The sequence below is a fragment of the Erpetoichthys calabaricus genome, chromosome 2 (genome assembly GCF_900747795.2).
Source record: "Erpetoichthys calabaricus chromosome 2, fErpCal1.3, whole genome shotgun sequence".
Taxonomy (NCBI): Eukaryota; Metazoa; Chordata; class Cladistia; order Polypteriformes; family Polypteridae; genus Erpetoichthys; species Erpetoichthys calabaricus.
The window spans coordinates 225,413,960-225,434,706 of NC_041395.2; the positions used below are offsets into that span (position 1 = coordinate 225,413,960).

Consider the following 20,747-nt stretch of genomic DNA (forward strand, 5'->3'; position numbering starts at 1 on the left):
AATATTTTATATCATTTACTGTAAATTTTGAAAGGTGTGTCCGCCGTATAATTTTTTAGATGAATGACAGTTTATTTTGCATAAGTTGGTAAAGATTTTTTTTTAACAAATTTCCTAACACATTATCAGTATAAAGATCTCTGAAGGTTAAGTTGCCTAATGTGGACACTAGAGGGCACTGCAGCACTGCAAGTCACTTAGTCAATGCTTCAATAAATGTGATGTTTTCTTAAATCCTACAGTTGTGGCCAAAAGTTTTGAGAATGACACAAGTATTGGTTTTCACAAAGTTTGCTGCTTCAGTGTTTTTAGATCTTTTTGTCAGATGTTTCTATGGTATTCTGAAGTATAATTATAAGCATTTCATAAGTTTCAAAGGTTTTCATTGACAATTACATTAAATTTATGCAAAGAGTCAATATTTGCAGTGTTGGCCCTTCTTTTTCTAGACCTCCAGTTCGCCCTGGCATGCTGTCAGTCAACTTCTGGACCAAATCCTGACTGATGGCAGCCTATTCTTGCATAATCAATGCTTGGAGTTTGTCAGAATTTGTGGGTTTTTGTTTGTCCACCCGCCTCTTGAGGATTGACCACAAGTTCTCAATGGGATTAAGGTCTGGGGAGTTTCCTGGCCATGGACCCAAAATTTTTATGTTTTTTTCCCCCAAGCCACTTAGTGATCACTTTTGCCTTATGGCGCGGTGCTCCATCATGCTGGGAAAGCCATAGTTCATCACCAAATTGTTCTTGGATGGTTGGGAGAAGTTGCTGTCAGAGGATGTTTTGGTACCATTCTTTATTCATGACTGTGATCTTAGGCAAAATTATGAGTGAGCCCATTCCTTTGGCTGAGAAGCAGCCCCACCAATGAATGGTCTCAGGATGCTTTACTGTTGGCATGACATAGGACAGATGATAGTGCTCACCTTTTCTTCTCTGTACAATCTTATTTCTGGATGCCCCAATCAATTGGAAAGGGGATTCATCAGAGAAAATGGCTTTACTTCAGTCCTCAGCAGTCCAATCCATTTACCTTTTGCAGAAAATCAGTCTGTCCCTGATGTTTTTCTTGAAGAGAAGTGGCTTCTTTGCTGCCGTTTATGACACTTGGCCATCCTCCAAAAGTCTTCGCCTCACTGCACTTGAAGCTACACTCACACCTGCCTACTGCCATTCCTGAGCTCTGCAGTGGTGGTTCCTCGATCCCGCAGCTGAATCAAATTTGAGACGGTCCTGGTTACTTGCTGGACTTTCTTGGGCACCCTGAAGCCTTCTTCACAACAATTGAACCTCTCTCTCCTTGAAGTTCTTGATGATCCGATAAATGGTTAATTTAGGTGCAATCTTACTAGCAGCAATATCCTTGCCTGTAAAGCCCTTTTTGTGCAAAGCAAGGATGGTCCTTTTTTGGCAGGGCCGAAATGCAGTGGAAATGGGTTTTTTTTGTGGGATTAAGTTCATTTTCATGGCAAAGAGGAACTTTGCAATTAATTGCAATTCATCTGATCACTCTTCATAACGTTCTGGAGTATATGCAAATTGCTATCATAAAAACTGAGACAGAAAACTTTATGAAAATCAATATTTGTGTCATTCTCAAAACATCTGGCCATGACTGTACACCTTATACAGGTTTCAATTGTCCTTCAACAGGATTTGCCACACACACACCCCAATAACTCTTCCGTGTCTCTTCCTGGAAAGCTTTGTCTACCTCCTCCCATCTCAGCTCATCTGAATGAGGCCGGGTGGCTCCTTTTATCCCAGGACCCAGATGTACTTCCGGTTTTAAATGACTACAGGCTGGAGGCACTTCAGAGTCAGACAGAATCTCCTTCCAGGTGTGCACCTTTGTTACAGCTCTCCCAATGGAACCCACACACTCCCAACAGGGCTGTCAACCAACACTGCATCTCCCAAGGTGCCCCATGGAAGCATGAATGAGAACTCTGCCCAGGGGACGCTGACCCAAGCCCCCCACCCCCCCATTACTGGGGCCTCTCATCTGAATAAGGCACCTTCATCCTTCTTAATCAGGATGCCCTTCCATCCATTCATCCATCCACCTACACTAATGACTTCCAAGACTCCAGTATTTTGTAATGGAGGGAGGGCTCAAATGCAAAGTTATCCAGCACACCTACATTAGCTCAGGGGCAAGAGCAAGTTGACAAATACATGCACATTTGAAAATGGCTCAAGGGAAAATGATGCACAGAAAGAAATGTGTGAATCTATTGGAAATTAATTCAGTGGATGCCAATCAAAGAGGCAAGTGTTCACCTACATGTTAATATGTTACTAAATTTGTGTTTTTTGTGACAACACTTCCATTGTTTGTTTTTTTTTTTTTGAGTATGTTCTCTCCTGAACTAGAAATATCCATTTTAAGATATGTACAGCTTAATCGCAACCTGCAACAGAAAATACTAGTATATAGATAGGTACGGCATTTTGCCTTTTTTAGAGGGATTGCGCATAATGTGGAACTGTCCATTACATAGTAAGTTACCCAATCGTTTACATGGTTTTGAATTTTCTCTGTATTTACAGTTTGTTCTTGCATTGTTTGTTTTGCTTTGCCAAGTTTTCTTTACAGTATTTCATTTTTGTAAAAAATTATTTCTTTCCAGTAAATAAATCAAACTTTTCAGTGGTAAAATCACAACCAACAAGAGAATTATGTGTCAGAATTTAAATGTATAGTTATATGTGTATGTCATATACCAATTGTGGAATTCAAAAATAGCTTTTGACACACTTACTCAAAAAAGCTTAAAAAGCAACACTCTGAGGCTATAGGTGCAATATTAGCCATTCATCAAACTGTTCCTTTTAGAGAATGTATTATTGTTCCAAGTGTGTGGTATTTATTAAATTGTAGTAATAATAATGAATCAAAACTCTTGTAAATTAAACTGTGTGGTAGCAGTGTGTATCATGACTGATATACTTCGGGATTCAAGTCAATTGTTGTACAGGGGAATTTCACACTCAATATAGGTACTAATTGTCAGTTTTACTAAAATTAGTCATGCCTTCAGACAATATTGAAGGTAACAATGATTTGACTTAAGGTATAAGAAAAATAAAGAAATATTCTACATGTAAACATTCTGTATCCATTAAATCAACGTTTTAGTCCTTGGGACACATTGAAAGGCACATTTTCAACCATGTCCCAAAACTTTATACTTTATACTTTCTGACACAGACCCTACAACCACGTGACAAGGTTCTGCGGTTGGATATCTGCAGCTAGATCATTTTCAAATTTATGCAAAACAGTAAAGAGATCCCCATTCTACTTTATCAAATTCCTTTTTCTGTGTTTAGAGACACTAAAACATCTGTGAACTCAGTTTCTAAGAGGTGAGAAGTATATCCAACTTTTGGCAAGATGTTGATGATAGCTGCTTGCCTTTAACAAATCAGTTTGGTCTTTTAATGTTGTTATTATACTAAGCACTTGCTCAAATTGGATTTGCTATAACCATTCAGTATCTTTACATCATTATTCAGTGATGATGTTGGTCTGTAAGATGCACAATTCAAAAGGGTCTTTAATTTTCAATGAAAGGCCGTAATCCATGCTTGATGCAAAATTTGGGATAGAATACTGTCTTCTTTATCTGCTTCAGTCATGCAGTAGGTAGCACTGACGGGACTAGTTTAGCAGACATTCTTTTAAAGAATTCAACATGATAACCTTCTAGACCTGTAGCTTTTCTGCTTTATAAAGATTTTATAGCATCTTCAATTTATACCTCTTGTGGTTTGTCCAGTTCCTATACAAGCAGTGTGCACATTTGTGGCAATTCTAATTTATGAAGAAAGATATTAACAAAGGCTCCAACTTCATTACACTCTGATGGGAATGGAAGTTTACAATATTCCTCAAATATATGACTTATTACTTTATGCTCACTATATTTTACAGTCTGCATCTTTAATCACTGCTATTCTGTTTTCCAATATCTTTTAATTTATTTGTTGAGCTAAAGTCTTCATAGCTTTTTCAGTGTGCTCATGTGGTTAAAAAAAAGGTACGTCTCAGGATCTGTCAGTGTGGCTGCTGGGTGCTTGGTGTAGTGGTGAGCGGATTGTTTAAATTATGTGAACTTCCCTGCATCGGCATTCCACAGATGATAATTAGTTTGCCACTTCCACGGGTGTATAAAGTGGACCCAGATTAGATTGACAGGAAATAAAGGGAAAGATATGAAGGTTAAAATGAAAGTAGGGAAGATGGAGAGTGAAGGATCATGAGAGCCAGTGCTGATGGAGAGTGGATCCAGGTGGCTGGGAATGTGTAGAGTACCCCAAAGAGCAGGAGTGAGTAAGTACTCTGATTAGGTTCCCGCAGATGAAGTGTGGTGGCGGTGGGAGACAGGAGCAGGGCAACTGGGACATGAGCCAGGATATTCAGTCGACATCTCCTTATGTTAAAGAGACCAATAATGGTGAGCTGAGGAGACATCAGTTTTTAGAAGTAAGCACTGTGCCTTGTGATTGTTTTCACCTGCCAATGGATTTTAATCTTGTTTTAATGGAAGGACTATTTATTGATTATTTATTGACTTTTAACTTCCATATCATCTGTCATTATGGATTAATTATTAATTGAATGGAGCACTGCGCTGTTTTGAACTGCTGGGAAAGGTAAAAGCACTTTAGCACTTTGCAACAACCCTTGCTATGTTTTGTGTCCTCGTTGCCTGGCTTTTCTCGGTTCATGACTATTGATGGTCCAGGGTTCAAGGACATACTGGCAGCTGCAGCGAACCCAGAAAGTTAGCTTATTATAACAATGGTGTGACATAAAGGTTAACTGCTCTTCCTCTCCTGTATTTAGAAGATTAAATGGTTTGTAGTGACACCCCTTTTACAGAGCGTGTCATCAGATGAGTTTCTGTTTTCTTTTAAGAAGTATAATCCCTACAGCATTATCGATTATGATGATTAGTTGTTGCAGCAGCCGTATATATGTACTAAATGATGCCCCCTGTTTTGAGAAAGATCACATTCAGTTATTATGAAAGACTTCAACTCTGGCGATATGACTTTTTGAGTCTTTCACAGGCAATGGGGGAAATGTTGCGGCTAACAGTTTTCACATCACTTGGCAAATAAGCTACATGAGAAATACGCCACTTTTCTAAAAGACGAGCCTGCTATGTTCCAAAATGTGAACAAAATGAGACAGGAGCTGCCACTCCACTGTGAAAAGGCAACACAAGAGATGGTCAAGGGCACAGACACGGATAGAGACAGAACCGTGTGACAGAATGCGATGCAACAAAAAAAAAAAAAAAAATGAAGGAGCGCAGATTACTCTTGTTGACAGTTTTATATTCAGTCCATTAGGCTGCTTACCTACATATTCCATGAAATGTGTGGGTATACTTTATTATACATGATTTAAATAGAAAACATGTGTTTTTACTTTATTATTTTGTTTCCAACTGTAGTTTTGAATTTTACAAGTAAATACTTTGCACAGCTGTTCGTTTTACAGCATCTTTTCAGGACCTTCTATGGTTTTTGTGGGTAGGACAGTAGTGAAGCAGGATGCCAAGGTGGTGGGCCATTATTGAGAACAAAAGGATTCAGGCACCATTTGGTGTAGCCTTGGTGGTTATTGCACAGAAAAAATGCATTACAGTTCTAATGTTAATTTGTTTATTTTTCTGCTGATTCTTATTCAACAAAGCTACATGAAGAAAACATGTCTCATGCAGTGTGATCCATGATTCTTTTTTAGTCCTGAAGACAGTTTAAACATTGATTCAGTTATGCATTTACTACAGCAGGGGTGGGCAAAGTCATTCCTGGAGGGCCACAGTGGCTACAGGTTTTTGTTCAAACCCAGTTGCTTAATCAGAAAACAATCCTTGTCAATTATTCAATTTCATAGTTTGTTAGTGCTTTAACTCTGCCATGTCAGGTCATTCTCATATCCTACATTTTTTTCCTTTCTAAGGATATCATCCAAATGATCTGAAGTCTAAAACAGATGAGTAATTTTCAGTGTTTCATTTTTGTCTCTTCACTTTCTTTCCAAGTATTTAATTAAACCATATAGTGCACGATAAATACACACAGGTGTAAATGAAAACAAGTTAAATAGAGAAATGCTGGTTTCTTTTGTCATTAGCATCTTATTGCTAATAAGGAGCAATTAAAAACCAAGAATACAGCTGTTTAAGACTAAAATAAGCAATAACAGTTCAAAATCTTAACAAGCGAGACAACTAAAGTGAAGCAATAGTGTTACTTGAGCAATAAGTGCTTCTTATTAAGCAATTGGGTTGGAACAAAAACCTGCAGCCACTGCGGCCCTCCAGGAATGACTTTGCCCACCCCTGTACTACAGTATACATGTTTGATAAATCAGAGATTTTACTTTTACCTTGTTTATTATGTCAGGCTTTTGGAAAAAAGAAATGTTCATGAAGATAGGATGACATTGTTATCCATATTTGTAATGTACTGTACAATAAACCTGTGTTTAGAGTTGCCTTGTATAACAGGGAAAATATAACTTTTTAATAATAATAATAATAATAATTCATTACATTTATATAGCGCTTTTCTCAGTACTCAAAGCGCTATCCACACAGGGAGGAACCGGGAAGCGAACCCACAATCTTCCACAGTCTCCTTACTGCAAAGCAGCAGCACTACCACTGCGCAGGAGATTTACATCTGTTTTGTTAAAGTATTGTTTTCTTGGGAATGGATAAAATATCCTAAACTGCTTAGTGTCTTTTCCTTGTTTTCTCTACATAATATGGGTAACTTTGGCCTACTGAATTAATTGAATATTTACTAATTGAATGTGTTTATACTTTAAAGGTTGAGGAGCTAATGAGTGAAATTAGAAGTCTTAGGCAGGAGCTGAAGAAAAAAGATGAAACAATTAAACAACTTCAACAGCAAATGGTGAGTTAAGAAACTACCTTCTTTTAATTTGTTAAAATTCTTAGATTAATTTAAGAAAAATAATAATTTGGAATATTACTGTAAAGTAGCAATTAATATAAGTAACCCAGTCTAAATAAACTTTATTGAAGCTTGTTCTGGACTCAGATAGTAAATGTCATATTAATGTGGAATATTTTGTATCTACTGTGCTACTCTTACTATTTTTCAGTTTATACAGATTGTAATTGAGCACTTACCTGTTGTCAGCATTACCTATATTTAATTATACTGTATTTTGCATTTTTATGTTAATCCCTAGTGACTTTTAATAAGTATCTTATTAAAGTTATTTTTTTCTATTTCTATTGTTATGCTGCCCATTGTGCTTCTTTAGAATATGGACCACACAACTTGAGTTTTATGACATGGTTATACAACTGGGCATCCTTGATTTTACATTTAACATTAGCAATAATATATAGCATTTAGTTACTTTTATGTGAAATAAACAACATATGAATGAGAAATAACGCACTTTCTGAACTTTAAGGGTATAAATTCATTTTAAATCATTTGTTTTCTATTAATATCCATGGTAGTTTTAATTAGACAATTCAGCAGTTATAATAGAATCAAGTTCTAATTCTTTCAGAATGATTTTTCCAAATAATTAAGTTTTACCAGCAAAGGGCATTTAAGAGTTCAGAAGATGTGAAAGGCCTGAATAAAATCATAGAAGTGAGGCAAGCACCTGCTTTTACATATAGTACAATAAGAATTGTGTCTTTTTTCCGAACTTTCTTTAAACTGTATGTCTTGCAGCACACATACACAGGGCTTCTAAACAGGGCTGAAATAGTTCATTTGTACATTATTTTCTATGTACAGTTTGAATTTGGACTTGTTTTATTTTAACGCCATTTCTTTTAATGTTTAATGACTCCAAATTGTTTTCTTATGGATTCCACCATTTTCTAGTTCCGTTACAGTGCAACAGTGGTGAGTTGTCAAGAGGCAGAAGTACTTCGAATGCCATCATTGGCATAACTGTATTTAAACCAGCACCAGACAGAGACCTGTCATCTAAGATTGTGGATAGTCTTTCTCTAACCTTTTTGAGCTGCTTTGTTTAGATTTCCAATTACAAACTATTAGGCTCAATTTTATTGTTATTATTATTGTTGTTGTTACTATGAGTTAGGTGAGTTAATTTAATATCTGGAGAGTTCCTCATATGTATGAAACAATTAATAAAAAAAAAAATTGGTAAATTCTCTGAAACATTCTCAATAAACAGAACAGTATTATATACATAAAGAGAGATTTTGTGAGGTAAATTATTAATAATTTATAGGAGAAAACAATTGTAAATCATGCAAGAGTGCCTCAAGTGGCTTAAGTGGAAGAATTAGGAGTATAGGAGAGGGCAGCAATGTATCTCTTCTCTGCAGATGGGAAAGGGCAAGATATATCCAAATGTGAAAAAATTTATGCATTGGGAGTCAAGTTTAATGTCTTAATTATTAATGAAAAAACGTTTCACAGATAATGCCGGTCTGTCAAAAGCCCTCTTACCATCTAATGAAAAGAATGCCACAGGTACTGTTTGGGAATCATCCTTACTAATAATATGTAGAAAGCAACAAACATTACCCAAAGCAACCACAAATGAAGCCAGTCTGATCTGTATAATCGAAGTTATGTATAAAAGTCTGAACTGAGTGGTCATGACTTTGGCAAGTAATTTAATGTCAGAGTCTATCAAGGAAAGTGGTCAGCTGAGTGAAAGTTTAAGTTGAGCAGGGTAAAATAGAAACGACTGCAAACCAGTTCTTTTGCTTTGTCATGCATTAGTTAAATGCCTTCTATGCTGAGCTGGTAGTTGGAAGAAAGTCAAGAAAGATGTGTGTTTTCCTGATATTGAATGTCAGGTTTGGAGCTTTAATAACTTCTTGAAGAATCTGTTGTCACGTTGCATAATTCAGGAATTGCATAATTATGAATCTTGGACAAGCATTGTTCGTTGATGCGAAATATACACAATGGTATGTTTCAGTTTTGGAGCGAAAACGTGAAGCTCTTGTACCAGTTTTTTTTTTTTCTTCTTTTTTTAAAGATGTACTGTATATCATTTCCTTCACCAAGTTTAGGAATCCCTACTACTGTAAGTGAAGTTTATTATGTCTGTTTCTGTCTTCTAACTTGAGCATTTTTGAGAAAAATAAAGAAATAGTTTGCTGCAATGATTTAACATTTTCCTCCTGTTGACCTACAGATTTCAACAGGGCATCACGCTCTTACCCTTTCTTTTTTTGATCACATTTACCTCAGCAAAATTATTACATTTCTCAAGGTCTCCCAAACCTCCCTATCCCCAGCCAACTCCTCCAGCTCCTCTGGGAGGACCCCAAGGCGTTCCAAGGCCAGCCGGGAGATATAATCCCTCTAGCGTGTCCTGGGTCTGCCCCGTGGCCTTCTCCCAGTGGGGCATGCCCGGAACACACCCACAGGGAGGCGTCCAGGGGGAATCCTAACCAGATGCCCGAACCACCTCAACTGACTCCTCTCAATGCGGAGGAGCAGCAACTCTACTCCGAGTCTCTCCCGGATAACTGAATTCCTCACCCTATCTCTAAGGGAAAGTCCAGCCACCCTGTGGAGAAAACTCATTTCGGCCGCTTGTATCCGTGATCTTGCTCTTTCGGTCACTACCCAAAGCTCGTGGCCATAGGTGAGGGTAGGAACGTAGATCGACTGGTAAATCGACAGCCTCGCCTTTTGGCTAAGCTCTGTCTTCTCCACGACTGACCGTTGCAGAGCCCGCATTACTGTGGATGCCGCACTGATCCGTCTGTCAACCTCCTGCTCCATTCTTCCCTCACTCATGAACAAGACCCCGAGATACTTGAACTCCTCCACTTGAGGCCGCACTGTGCTCCCAACCCGGAGAGAGTATTCCACCCTTTTCCGGCTGAGAACCATGGCCTCGGATTTTGAGGTGCTGACTCTCATCCCCGCTGCTTCGCAGTCGGCTGCACACCACTCCAGTGAGAGCTGGAGGTCACTGTCTGATGAATCCAACAGAACCACGTCATCCGCAAATAGCAGAGATTAGATTCTGAGGTCACCGAACAAGACCCCCTCCACTCCTTGGCTGCGCCTAGAAATTCTGTCCATATAACTTATGAACAGAATCGGTGACAAAGGGCAGCCCTGGTGGAGTCCAACCTCAACAGAAAACGAGTCCAACTTATTACCGGCAATGCGGACCAAGCTCCTGCTCCTTCTGTACAGGGACTGAATGGCTCATAGCAACAAGCCTTGTACCCCGTACTCTTGGAGCACACCCCACAGGATGCTTCAAGGGACACAGTCGAATGCCTTCTCCAAATCCACAAAACACATGTGGACTGGTTGGGCAAACTCCCATGCCCCCTCCAGGATCCTGGCCAGGGTGTAGAGCTGGTCCAGTGTTCCACGGCCAGGACGGAATCCGCATTGTACCTCTTGAATCCGAGATTCGACCATCGACCGAACTCTCTTCTCCATCACCCCTGAACAGACCTTACCGGGGATGCTGAGGAGTGTGATCCCCCTATAGTTGGAGCACATCCTCCGGTCACCCTTCTTACAAGGAGGAACCACCACCCCAGTTTGCCAATCCAGAGGGACTGCCCCCGATGTCCATGCGATGCTGCAGAGACGTGTCAACCAGGACAGCCCTACAGCATCCAGAGTCTTGAGGAACCCAGGGTGAACCTCGTCCACCCCAGGGGCCCTGCCACCTCTGAGCTTTTTAACTACCTCGGCGACCTCAGCCCCTGTTATGGACGGCCCCCAACCCACCCCCCGGAGTCCTCAGCTTTGCTTCCTCTAAATGTTTTTGTATACACACGTTTATTTCCTTTATGTGCACTGGACCAAAAAGCCAAATCTGACATCATGTCACACAGAACTCCAAAAATGGGCTGGACAAAATTATTGGCACCTTTTCAAAATTGTGGGTAAATTGTTTTATTTCAAGCATATGATGCTTGTTTGAACTCACCTGTGGCAAGAAACAGGTGCTGGCAATATAGCAGTCACACCTGAAGCCAGTTAAAATGGAGAAAAGTTGACTCAACCTTTCTGTTGTGTATCTGAGTGTGCTACACTAAGCATGGAGAACAGAAAGAAGAGCAGAGAATTGTCTGAGGACTTGAGAACAAAAATTGTGGAAAAATATCAACAATTTCAAGGCTACAAGTCCATCTCCAGAGATCTTCATGTTCCTTTGTCCACTGTGCGCAACATAATCAAGAAGTTCACAACACATGGCACTGTAGCTAATCTCCCTGGACGTGGACGGAAGAGAAAAATTGATAAAAGACTGCAACGAAGGATAGTCCGAATGGTGGGTAAACAGCCCCAATCAACTTCAAAACATATTCAAGCTGTTCTGCAGGCTCAGGGTGCAACAGTGTCAGCTCGAACTATCCATTGACATCTGAACAAAATGAAACGCTATGGCAGGAGAGCCAGGAGGACCCCACTGCTGACACAGAAACGCAAAAAAGCCAGACTGGAGTTTGCCAAAATGTACTTGAGGAAGCTAAAATCCTTCTGGGCGAACGTCTTGTGGACAGATGAGACCAAGGTAGAGCTTTTTGGTAAAGCTCATCATTCTGCTGTTTACAGAAAACGGAATGAGGCCTACGAAGAAAAGAACACAGTACCTACAGTCAAACATGGTGGAGGTTCTAAGATGCTTTGGGGATGTTTAGCTGCCTCTGGCACTGGATGCCTTGACTAGGCATCATGAAATCTGAAGACTACCAAAAGATATTGGGGTGCAATGTAGGGCCCAGTGTCAGAAAGCTGGGTCATTGCAGGACAATGACCCCAAACATACCTCTAAAAGCACCCAGAAATGGTTGAAGACAAAGCGCTGGAGAGTTCTGAAGTGGCCAGCAATGAGTCCGAATCTAAATCCGATTGAACACTTATGGAGAGATCTCAAAATTGCTGTTGGGAGAAGGTGCCCTTCAAATCTGACAGACCTTGAGCAGTTTGCAAAATAAGAGTAGTTGGAAATTCCAGTTGAGAGGTGTAACAAGCTTGTTGATGGTTATCGGAAGCGCTTGATTTCAGTTATTTTTTCCAAAGGGCGTGCAACCAAATATTAAGTTGAGGGTGCCAATTATTTTGTCCAGCCCAGTTTTTAAGTCTTGTGTGACATGATGTCAGATTTGGCTTTTTTTCTCTGTTTTTTGTGTTGTTCCAATGCACATAAAGTAAATAAACATGTGTATACCAAAACATTTGTAATTGCAACTGTTTTCTGGGAGAAATGGTGCATTTTCTGGGAAAATTCCAGGGGTGCCAATAATTTCGGCCATGACTGTATGTCTGCAAGGCTTATTTGAACTGACTTTTAACTATATATATTTTTTTGATTTTGTTTGTTGGGTTAGATTGATCAATCCTCCAAATCAGTTAGTTTTCACCACATTTGAAGAATTTCATTGAGAAAAAATTGAGTGACCATCTGTCATCCTTTCAAGCACTTCTTGTCTTTCTTTCTTCTTTTTTTTCTAAAACTCAGACTTTGGCTTTGACAATTTAGTTTAAGCAAAATTAAAAGTCATTTAACATGGGCTAGAAACTGTGTGAATTACTGCTTTATTGTTCACATTTGTCAGGACTGGGCTGAAGCAATTTGCTTTCAACAACAACAACATTTATTTATATAGCACATTTTCATTCAAAAAGTAGCTCAAAGTGCTTTACATAATGAAGAAAAGAAAAGTAAAAGACAAAATAAGAAATTAAAATAAGACAACATTAGTTAACATAGAAAAGGAGTAAGGTTCCGATTATTATTATTATTATTATTATTATTATTATTATTATTATTATTCAGTGGGGAGATACAAGTTAGAGACTGTCTGGTTGGCTACTTTTTGCTAAAAATCAAGAAAACACCAAAATCATTACTTTCCAAGTTGAATGCAAATTGTTTTTTTAAATATAATTTCAATAATGGGCCAATAAAAACTGATGAAATACCAGTATTTTTAGAGTACTTGTCAATTTGAGGCCTTTAGAATAATCTTAATCTCTACTAACTACCCTTATATGGCTACAATGACCATACCTACTAATTTTCCTAACTGACAGCATTCAGTAATACAGTATAACATTATATCAAGAATATTTTTTAAATATTTTGATAATTTTCTTTTGTAGCATATTGGGAAGAAACACATAAAAAAAAGCAGAATCACAGGTAAAAAGTGCAGCAAAACTGCAAAAAAAAAAAAAGTGACCTATGCAGTTGACCTAACAATGCTGTTTGCCATGCCATAATAGGGATAACATATAGTAGATAATTATATTTATATATGTCCTTATATATTTTGCAGGCCACTAGGTGTCAATGTCAAAGGAGGACACAGGGGTGTAAAAGTGAAAAAAAGACATATGGTGACAAGTTCACTCAGACGTCATGGAGGGCTCCTTCTGTAAGTTACCTTTCTTATTAATAACAATTGAATGATATTATTAATGTTGCATTCAAACTTAATTTACAATTAATTGTTTTATAGCAGTTGTAATGCCCTTAAATGCTCGCTGGCACATTAAAGAGCACTCACGTGTCCAAGAAGACTACCATGTACTATCCTAAATATTTTTACTTCGTGAAATCACAGTAATAAGTTGTTTTTCTTTATTATTTTTCCTACACTTTTTTAATGGAATCATGTGGTTTTGTTCATGTTATAAATAACAGAGTCAAGTTTTTCAAAATATTGAATATTAAACAAAAGATATGTGTTTATTAAATAAATATTGTTTATGAAAAAAATAATATATGTATCAAGGACTGGGACTTCAGGTTTGACACCCTAAAAGTATCCAGTAGCCCTTAAAAAGACAAAAGACCACTAGAATTTGTTAACCTTATGACACACTAATGTACAGTACCTTTTGTCTTTAGCTATGTTTGTTAGATCTGTTTAAAAGCGTGTACATCACAAGAATTAATATTAGTTGTAAACATGGAAGGATTAGTTTTACCATATACTATTTACTGGTATGACAGGTCTTTTGTTTTGTACATAAAAAAAAATTGCATAGTATACTCATAGCTTGGTTTTATTGAAAACAATATTAAATAAACAACTCATTTCCAAATGTTAAGATTGTAGGACCTTGAGTATATTGCTCACTAATGTTAAAACTGACTCAAACTTTGAGACAGTCTTGAAGATGAAGTACTGTCGATTTATGGGTTCTTTCTTTGGCTGTAAAACTGTACTTGTTGTAAATCAAGGTTAAACGTTAGGGGTGTGGGGGGAACAATTAACTACCAAAAACCCAAACGTTATTATCTTGTTAATTGTAGTCAAATGAATGTAATAGCTTGTCTTGTGCCAGGAATACTTTATCTGTTAATCCAAAAAAAATAGTAATAATTTTATCTTGGAACATTCATTTGTCAATTGATGACACTGAAGTTAAAAAGTCACCAAAGCAGTCATGTTTTCCTTTTGCTTTTTGGGGAAAAGGAGCTATCCAAGAACTCTCTCTATTCTTAACTTAGCTTAAAGTATAATATGGCTGTAGTGCAGAATTGTAGTCTTTGGTGCATAAAGTAGGTGGGCTGGAAATGTAGATTTATTTGATGGGTAGCCAGACACATACTGTAGTTACTCTGATACATAGACAATATGAGAATAGCTGAGTTCGCTTGTCCGTATTGTACCTTTTATTTTACAATTTTTACAATTCTAATAATTGATTATTTTAACCAGTACATCCTTCTACCATTCATTTAAAATTTAAGAAAATGTAATAGAAAAATCATAAAAAATTAAGATTTGTTTTTTTCAGTGATCCCAAGAGTTCCATCTTGTTTTAAGTAGTGTGACATACCTCAGTGCAATCAATTTACTCCACATCATAAGCCCACTGTGACCAACTGCACTGCACTCACACTCCACCACTCATGAGGCATTTAACAAATTGCAGAGAGAGAAATTGAGAATTTTATAAAGAAAATTATATTTTCTTTCTGGATATGCATTAGAATGATTCCAGTCTTTAAAGTTAATTTTTCCTTTTTTGATACTGAGAAAGTTTTAGTCAATCACTAGGTACAAAGCATGTGGTGTGCTGCTTGGTTATTTTTTGCAAATTAGACAAGTTGACTAATGCTTTTCTTAAAACAACATTACACATATCTTCAAATTTTAAATATTTTCCTGTATTTTGGAAGTTTGCTTTCATTTCTAGCATTTCTGGCCATTGTTACAAAGGTTCCTTTAATTTCAACGACACCTTAGACATATTTTAATATTATATTTTCAAAGAATAAACATTCCCAAAATATCATAAATAATGTCTCATGTGAACTTTCTTTTTAATCTAAAGAATCTTTAAGGCTGCAAGGTCATCCACAGGATCCTGAATTTGGATAACCTGGTTTGAAATGCTGTGGTGGGTTGGCACTCTGCCTGGGATTAGTTCCTGCCTTGTGCCATGTGTTGGCTGGGATTGGCTCCAGCAGACCCCCGTGACCCTATGTTCGGATTCAGCAGGTTGGAAAATGGATGGATGGTTGGTTCGAAATGAGTGAATGATTTTTATCAATTTTACATAGGTGTATGTGTATGCTTTATCAAAGAAAACCAATAAATTGCTTTATCTTCCTCTTAATCACAGCTGTGCACTTACAGCTTCTTCTTTGGCCAGAAATACAGGAAATATCTACTGTTTCCATAGCAGCTGTCAACTGGATGAGTACGCAGTAATACTTGTTTACAATGCTCAAGAAAATAAAGGGTACACTTAAATCACACATTGGATCTCAAGGAATGAAATGTTCAAATGGAAATTCTTCACTGAGTAATACTGTCTAATTTGTTCAAAACAAATGATGTAACAATGGTCAATGGAAACCAAAATCACCAACCCTTTGAGGCCTGGATTTGACATCACACCGAAAATCAGAGTCAAAAATTTAAATCACAGGCTGATCCAACTTGCAAGAATTTCATCACGGCAATTCATAATATGACTCAGTAGTGTCTATGGCCTCCACATGCCTGTATGCACTCCTGACAATATCTGGGCATGCTTCTGATGAAACAGAGGATGGTGTTGTGAGGGATCTCCTCCCAGATCTGCATCAGGGCATCAATTGAGCTCCTGGTCATTCTGTAGTGCTACTTGGCGGCGGTGGATGCACCGATACATAACATCCCAGAGGTTCTCAATAAGATTCAGGTCTGGGGATCATTTGGGCCAGTCAATGGCATCAAAGCCTTTGTCATCCAGGAACGTCCTACACCCTTGGGCAACACATGAGGCAAGACACTATCCCCCAGGAGGAACCCAGGGCCCACTGCGTCAGCATAAGGTCTGACAACGGCTCTGAAGATTTCATCCCAATACCTAACAGCAGGCAGGGTACAGTTGCCTAGCACATGGAGGTCTGTACAAGCCTCCAAGGATATGCCTCCCTAGACCACCCTAACCGCAGGCTGCATAATGTTCACCATGGCATCTCCAGACTCTCATGTCTGTCACATGTTCTCCATGTGAAACTGCTGTCATCTTTGAACAGATCGGGGCAGCATAGGCATGGCTAGCAATTGTGGTATTCTTTGGTAAATGCCAATCGAGGTGTACGGTGATGAGCTGTGAGAATAGGTCCTACTAGAGGACATCGGACCCTCATGCCACCCTCATGGAGTCTGTTTCTGACACTCTGGTCAGAAACATGCACACCAGAAACTAGCTGGAGGTCATTTTGTAGGGATCTGACAATGCTCCAGTTGTTGCTTCTTACACAAAGCAGCAGATACCAGTCCTACTGCTGGATTGTTGCCCTTCTACCGCCCCGTTCAGCTCTCCTTGTGTAACGGCCCATCTTCTGTTATCTCCACCATGATAGGAGCCTCGGCTTGAGCTGGGAGAACTTTTTGTCCGAGCTGATCTCCGTCAACGGTGAGGGGGATCAGATAGCATGCTGTTTGCTGCTTGTGCTCATCAATATATTTACAAAACTAAAGATGCTGATGGAGAGGTGCGAAAGAATTTAAGGTGGGCCAGTATTAAAAGTTTTTTCATAGGCTTCAGGGATTCTATTGTTAAGGCTTTATATACCACTAGCTAGATTACCCGGCATTTCTCTGGCTATTCATAGTTGAAGTATGAAACAAAATGCTGTATTAATTTTGATTTGATTAGATTATGATTGTTATTATAATATTTGATATGTTTATTTGTGTGTGTATGTATGTGTATACAGTAATCCCTCCTCCATCGCGGGGGTTGCGTTCCAGAGCCACCCGCGAAATAGGAAAATTCGCGAAGTAGAAACCATATGTTTATATGGTTATTTTTAGAATGTCATGCTTGGGTCACAGATTTGCGCAGAAACACAGGAGGTTGTAGAGAGACAGGAACGTTATTCAAACACTGCAAACAAACATTTGTCTCTTTTTCAAAAGTTTAAACTGTGCTCCATGACAAGACAGAGATGACAGTTCTGTCTCACAATTAAAAGAATGCAAACATATCTTCCTTTTCAAAGGAGTGCAAAGCAAGCAGTCAAAAAAAAATCAATAGGGCTTTTTGGCTTTTAAGTATGCGAAGCACCGCCGGTACAAAGCTGTTGAAGGCGGCAGCTCACACCCCCTCTGTCAGGAGCAGGAAGAGAGAGAGAGAGAGCCACAGAAAAACAAAGTCAAAAATCAATACGTGCCCTTTGAGCTTTTAAGTATGCGAAGCACCGTGCAGCATGTCCTTCAGGAAGCAGCTGCACACAGCCCCCCTGCCTACACTCCCCTACGTCAGCGCAAGAGAGAGAGAGAGAGAAAGTAAGTTGGGTAGCTTCTCAGCCATCTGCCAATAGCGTCCCTTGTATGAAATCAACTGGGCAAACCAACTGAGGAAGCATGTACCAGAAATTAAAAGACCCATTGTCCGCAGAAACCTGCGAAGCAGCGAAAAATCCGCGATATATATTTAAATATGCTTACATATAAAATCCGCGATGGAGTGAAGCCGCGAAAGGCGAAGCGCGATATAGCGAGGGATCACTGTATATATATATATGCCCCTTCTACATATGTTTCAGGGGAGCAACCATGGGCATCTCAGTACCTCCCCCGGGACGCTTGGTGGCAGCCTCCCTGGCTGATGATGGTGCCTCAGTTTCCCGCAGGGCTCCATGGGAGATGGAGTCCTCCACAGCCCGGTTGGGAGCTAGGGTGGCCACCAGAGGGTGCTGCATGGATTCCACAGCCCAGCTGGACAAATCTTCAGCCCCACCCGGAAGTGCAATTGGAACCAGGTGGTCAAGCACCTGGAACACTTCCGGGTGGGCTATAAAAGGGGCCAGCCACCACCACTCAGTGGTCAGAATTGAGAGGAAGAGGACGAGGTTGCCTGGGAGGAGTGGTTGTGCCAAAAAGAGAAAGTGTGTTGTGTGGTGTGCTTATACTTGGGACTGTGTTGTGTCTGTGGGTACGAGGAAGGCATAGCCCACAGACAAAAAAAATAAATATTTGTTTTGTTTTTACACGTGCCTCCCGTGTCCAATCTGTGTCGGGTCGGGCGCTATACAACGTCCATTATCACAATATATATATTTTATTTTATATATTTTTTGTATTTATATATTTTATTTTAATTATAATTTTTATTTATATTATATTTATCTTGCCTACGCATTCGTCCACATGAAATTTGATAAAGGTCAGCAGATCATCAAAAAACACTTGACTTTTTGAAGGTCATGGCAAAACAGACTTTAAGGGGGAACTGCAATCTCTTGAATTCAAAAGGGAGATCAGAGGGAATTAAGGGTATGTGCAGTATGAGTATTGACTCCCCTCGAGCACATCCGGTCAATATTGTTGCCTTGATAATTTTGCTTTTTAATGATGTTACCTGCAGCCTGGTTCCATTACAGAGTTTGGGCGGGCAAAGAGTTTCGCAGCAACGTCACTGGACCACCCACTTTCAAAATAAGCCTATGGGTTGGGAGTCCCAGTGGTTTAAGCATATTAAGAAATTCAATAGGATAATTTGTAGCATCATCCGTATTTAGCACCGAATCTACCGATTTGTATTCCATTAAAGCCCCTTCAAAAGAATATAATAAGACGTTGTTGCTCATGCTTGCTTGATCATTTTTAGGGGTCAGAATAGCACGCTTGCATATCCATTCCATACACCTATTATGGATGTAGGCAATATCAGGATATATTTTGGAAATTAAGTCTTCCACAGTGGTCACAATAGAACACAGTTCTAAAGGGATGGTAAGTTTACCATCCGATTCTGGAAAATCACCATGCCCTATTTTGAGCAACAGGTCTGAAAACTGACCAGGGAAAACATTACCCTTTAGATGGACCCTAATATTTTTGGTGAGTTTGAGTTTGGTCACTGATGGCCACAGATAAGATTTCTTAAAACCTGCTTTGACTTCATCTGTTCGTGTTCCTCTGGGTACTGGTAATGTTTGATGACAATCGCCTGCTAACAACACTGTAACTCTACCCATCACCTTATTATTATCTCTGATATCTTGAAGGCTTCTATTCAGAGCTTCAATACCCCCTTTATGTGCCATAGTGCTTTCATCACAAACAATAAGCTTAGTATGTCGCAGCACTTCTGCCATGTTGCTTTGCTTGGAAATATTACATAAAGCGGTCTCTGTGTATCAGGTTGAAAGGAAGCTTAAAAGCAGCATGTGCAGTCTTGCCTCCTTCTAGAAGTGTACCAGCGATCCCAGAGGACGCAACAGCTAAAGCGATTTCGCAACTGATTTTCACTAAAAAGTACAGGTTTACAAATTTAGAACACGCAGACGTGTTGCCTAAACAGACAAATGCTGCATTTATAATGAAGTGGCTGGCACTGTGCTGCTACTTATATACTCAGCAGTGGTGGTGCGCACGCAGTATGAACACTACAACTGTTATTTTGTTACAATTCTTAGTAGCTAACAAATGCAGAATAATTACACAATTGGTGAGCATGTTAAAAACACAAAAACTAAAATGTTTTTAATGTAGAAGCATGTATTTATTTTAGTAGTAAAATACGTGTTTATTTTTATGTATTGAAGAGTCTGTGTACTAACTCTTGTGTATCTCAGTCAAGTAGTTTGAGATATGGGTGTTAGTTTAAAAATGTTTTCTCCCCCTCAAGGGTTAAATTTTCAAAAACATGTATGTGTTTATTTATTTATTTTGTAGACCATATTTATCAAGTTTGAAGACCAAAGTCCTATTTTCAGTTTTTTACCATACAAACTTTCGCACCCTGTATCACCCCTGCAGGGGTTGAATTTCGAAAAATCCAAAAATATTTTTTTTTTTTTGTTTTTTTTTATTGAAGTGTCTATATACCATTTTTTGTGTTTCTCAGTTAAGTAGTTTCTGATACAGTCATATGAAAAAGTTTGGGAACCCCTCTTAATTCTTTGGATTTTTGTTTATCATTGGCTGAGCTTTCAAAGTAGAAACTTCCTTTTAATATATGACATGCCTTATGGAAACAGTAGTATTTCAGCAGTGACATTAAGTTTATTGAATTAACAGAAAATATGCAATATGCATCATAACAAAATTAGATAGGTGCATAAATTTGAGCACCCCAACAGAGATATTACATCAATACTTAGTTGAGCATCCTTTTGCAAATATAACAGCCTCTAGACGCCTTCTATAGCCTTTGATGAGTATCTGGATTCTGGATGGAGGTATTTTTGACCATTCTTCCATACAAAATCTCTCCATTTCAGTTAAATTTGA

The 20,747-nt window shown here is 38.7% G+C and overlaps 1 protein-coding gene across 3 annotated transcripts in view; it reads left to right on the plus strand.

Moving 5' to 3' along the window:
• The window catches only part of ccser2a (coiled-coil serine-rich protein 2a), a 228,612-nt gene that overhangs the window by 180,471 nt on the left and 27,394 nt on the right, over positions 1 to 20,747 (plus strand). For all 3 annotated transcript variants that reach the window (XM_051922848.1, XM_051922850.1, XM_051922849.1), the window contains exons 8-9: positions 6,859 to 6,945; positions 13,332 to 13,430. In XM_051922848.1, the coding sequence (XP_051778808.1) occupies positions 6,859 to 6,945; positions 13,332 to 13,430 (186 nt within the window). The remainder of the gene's footprint in view (positions 1 to 6,858; positions 6,946 to 13,331; positions 13,431 to 20,747) is intronic.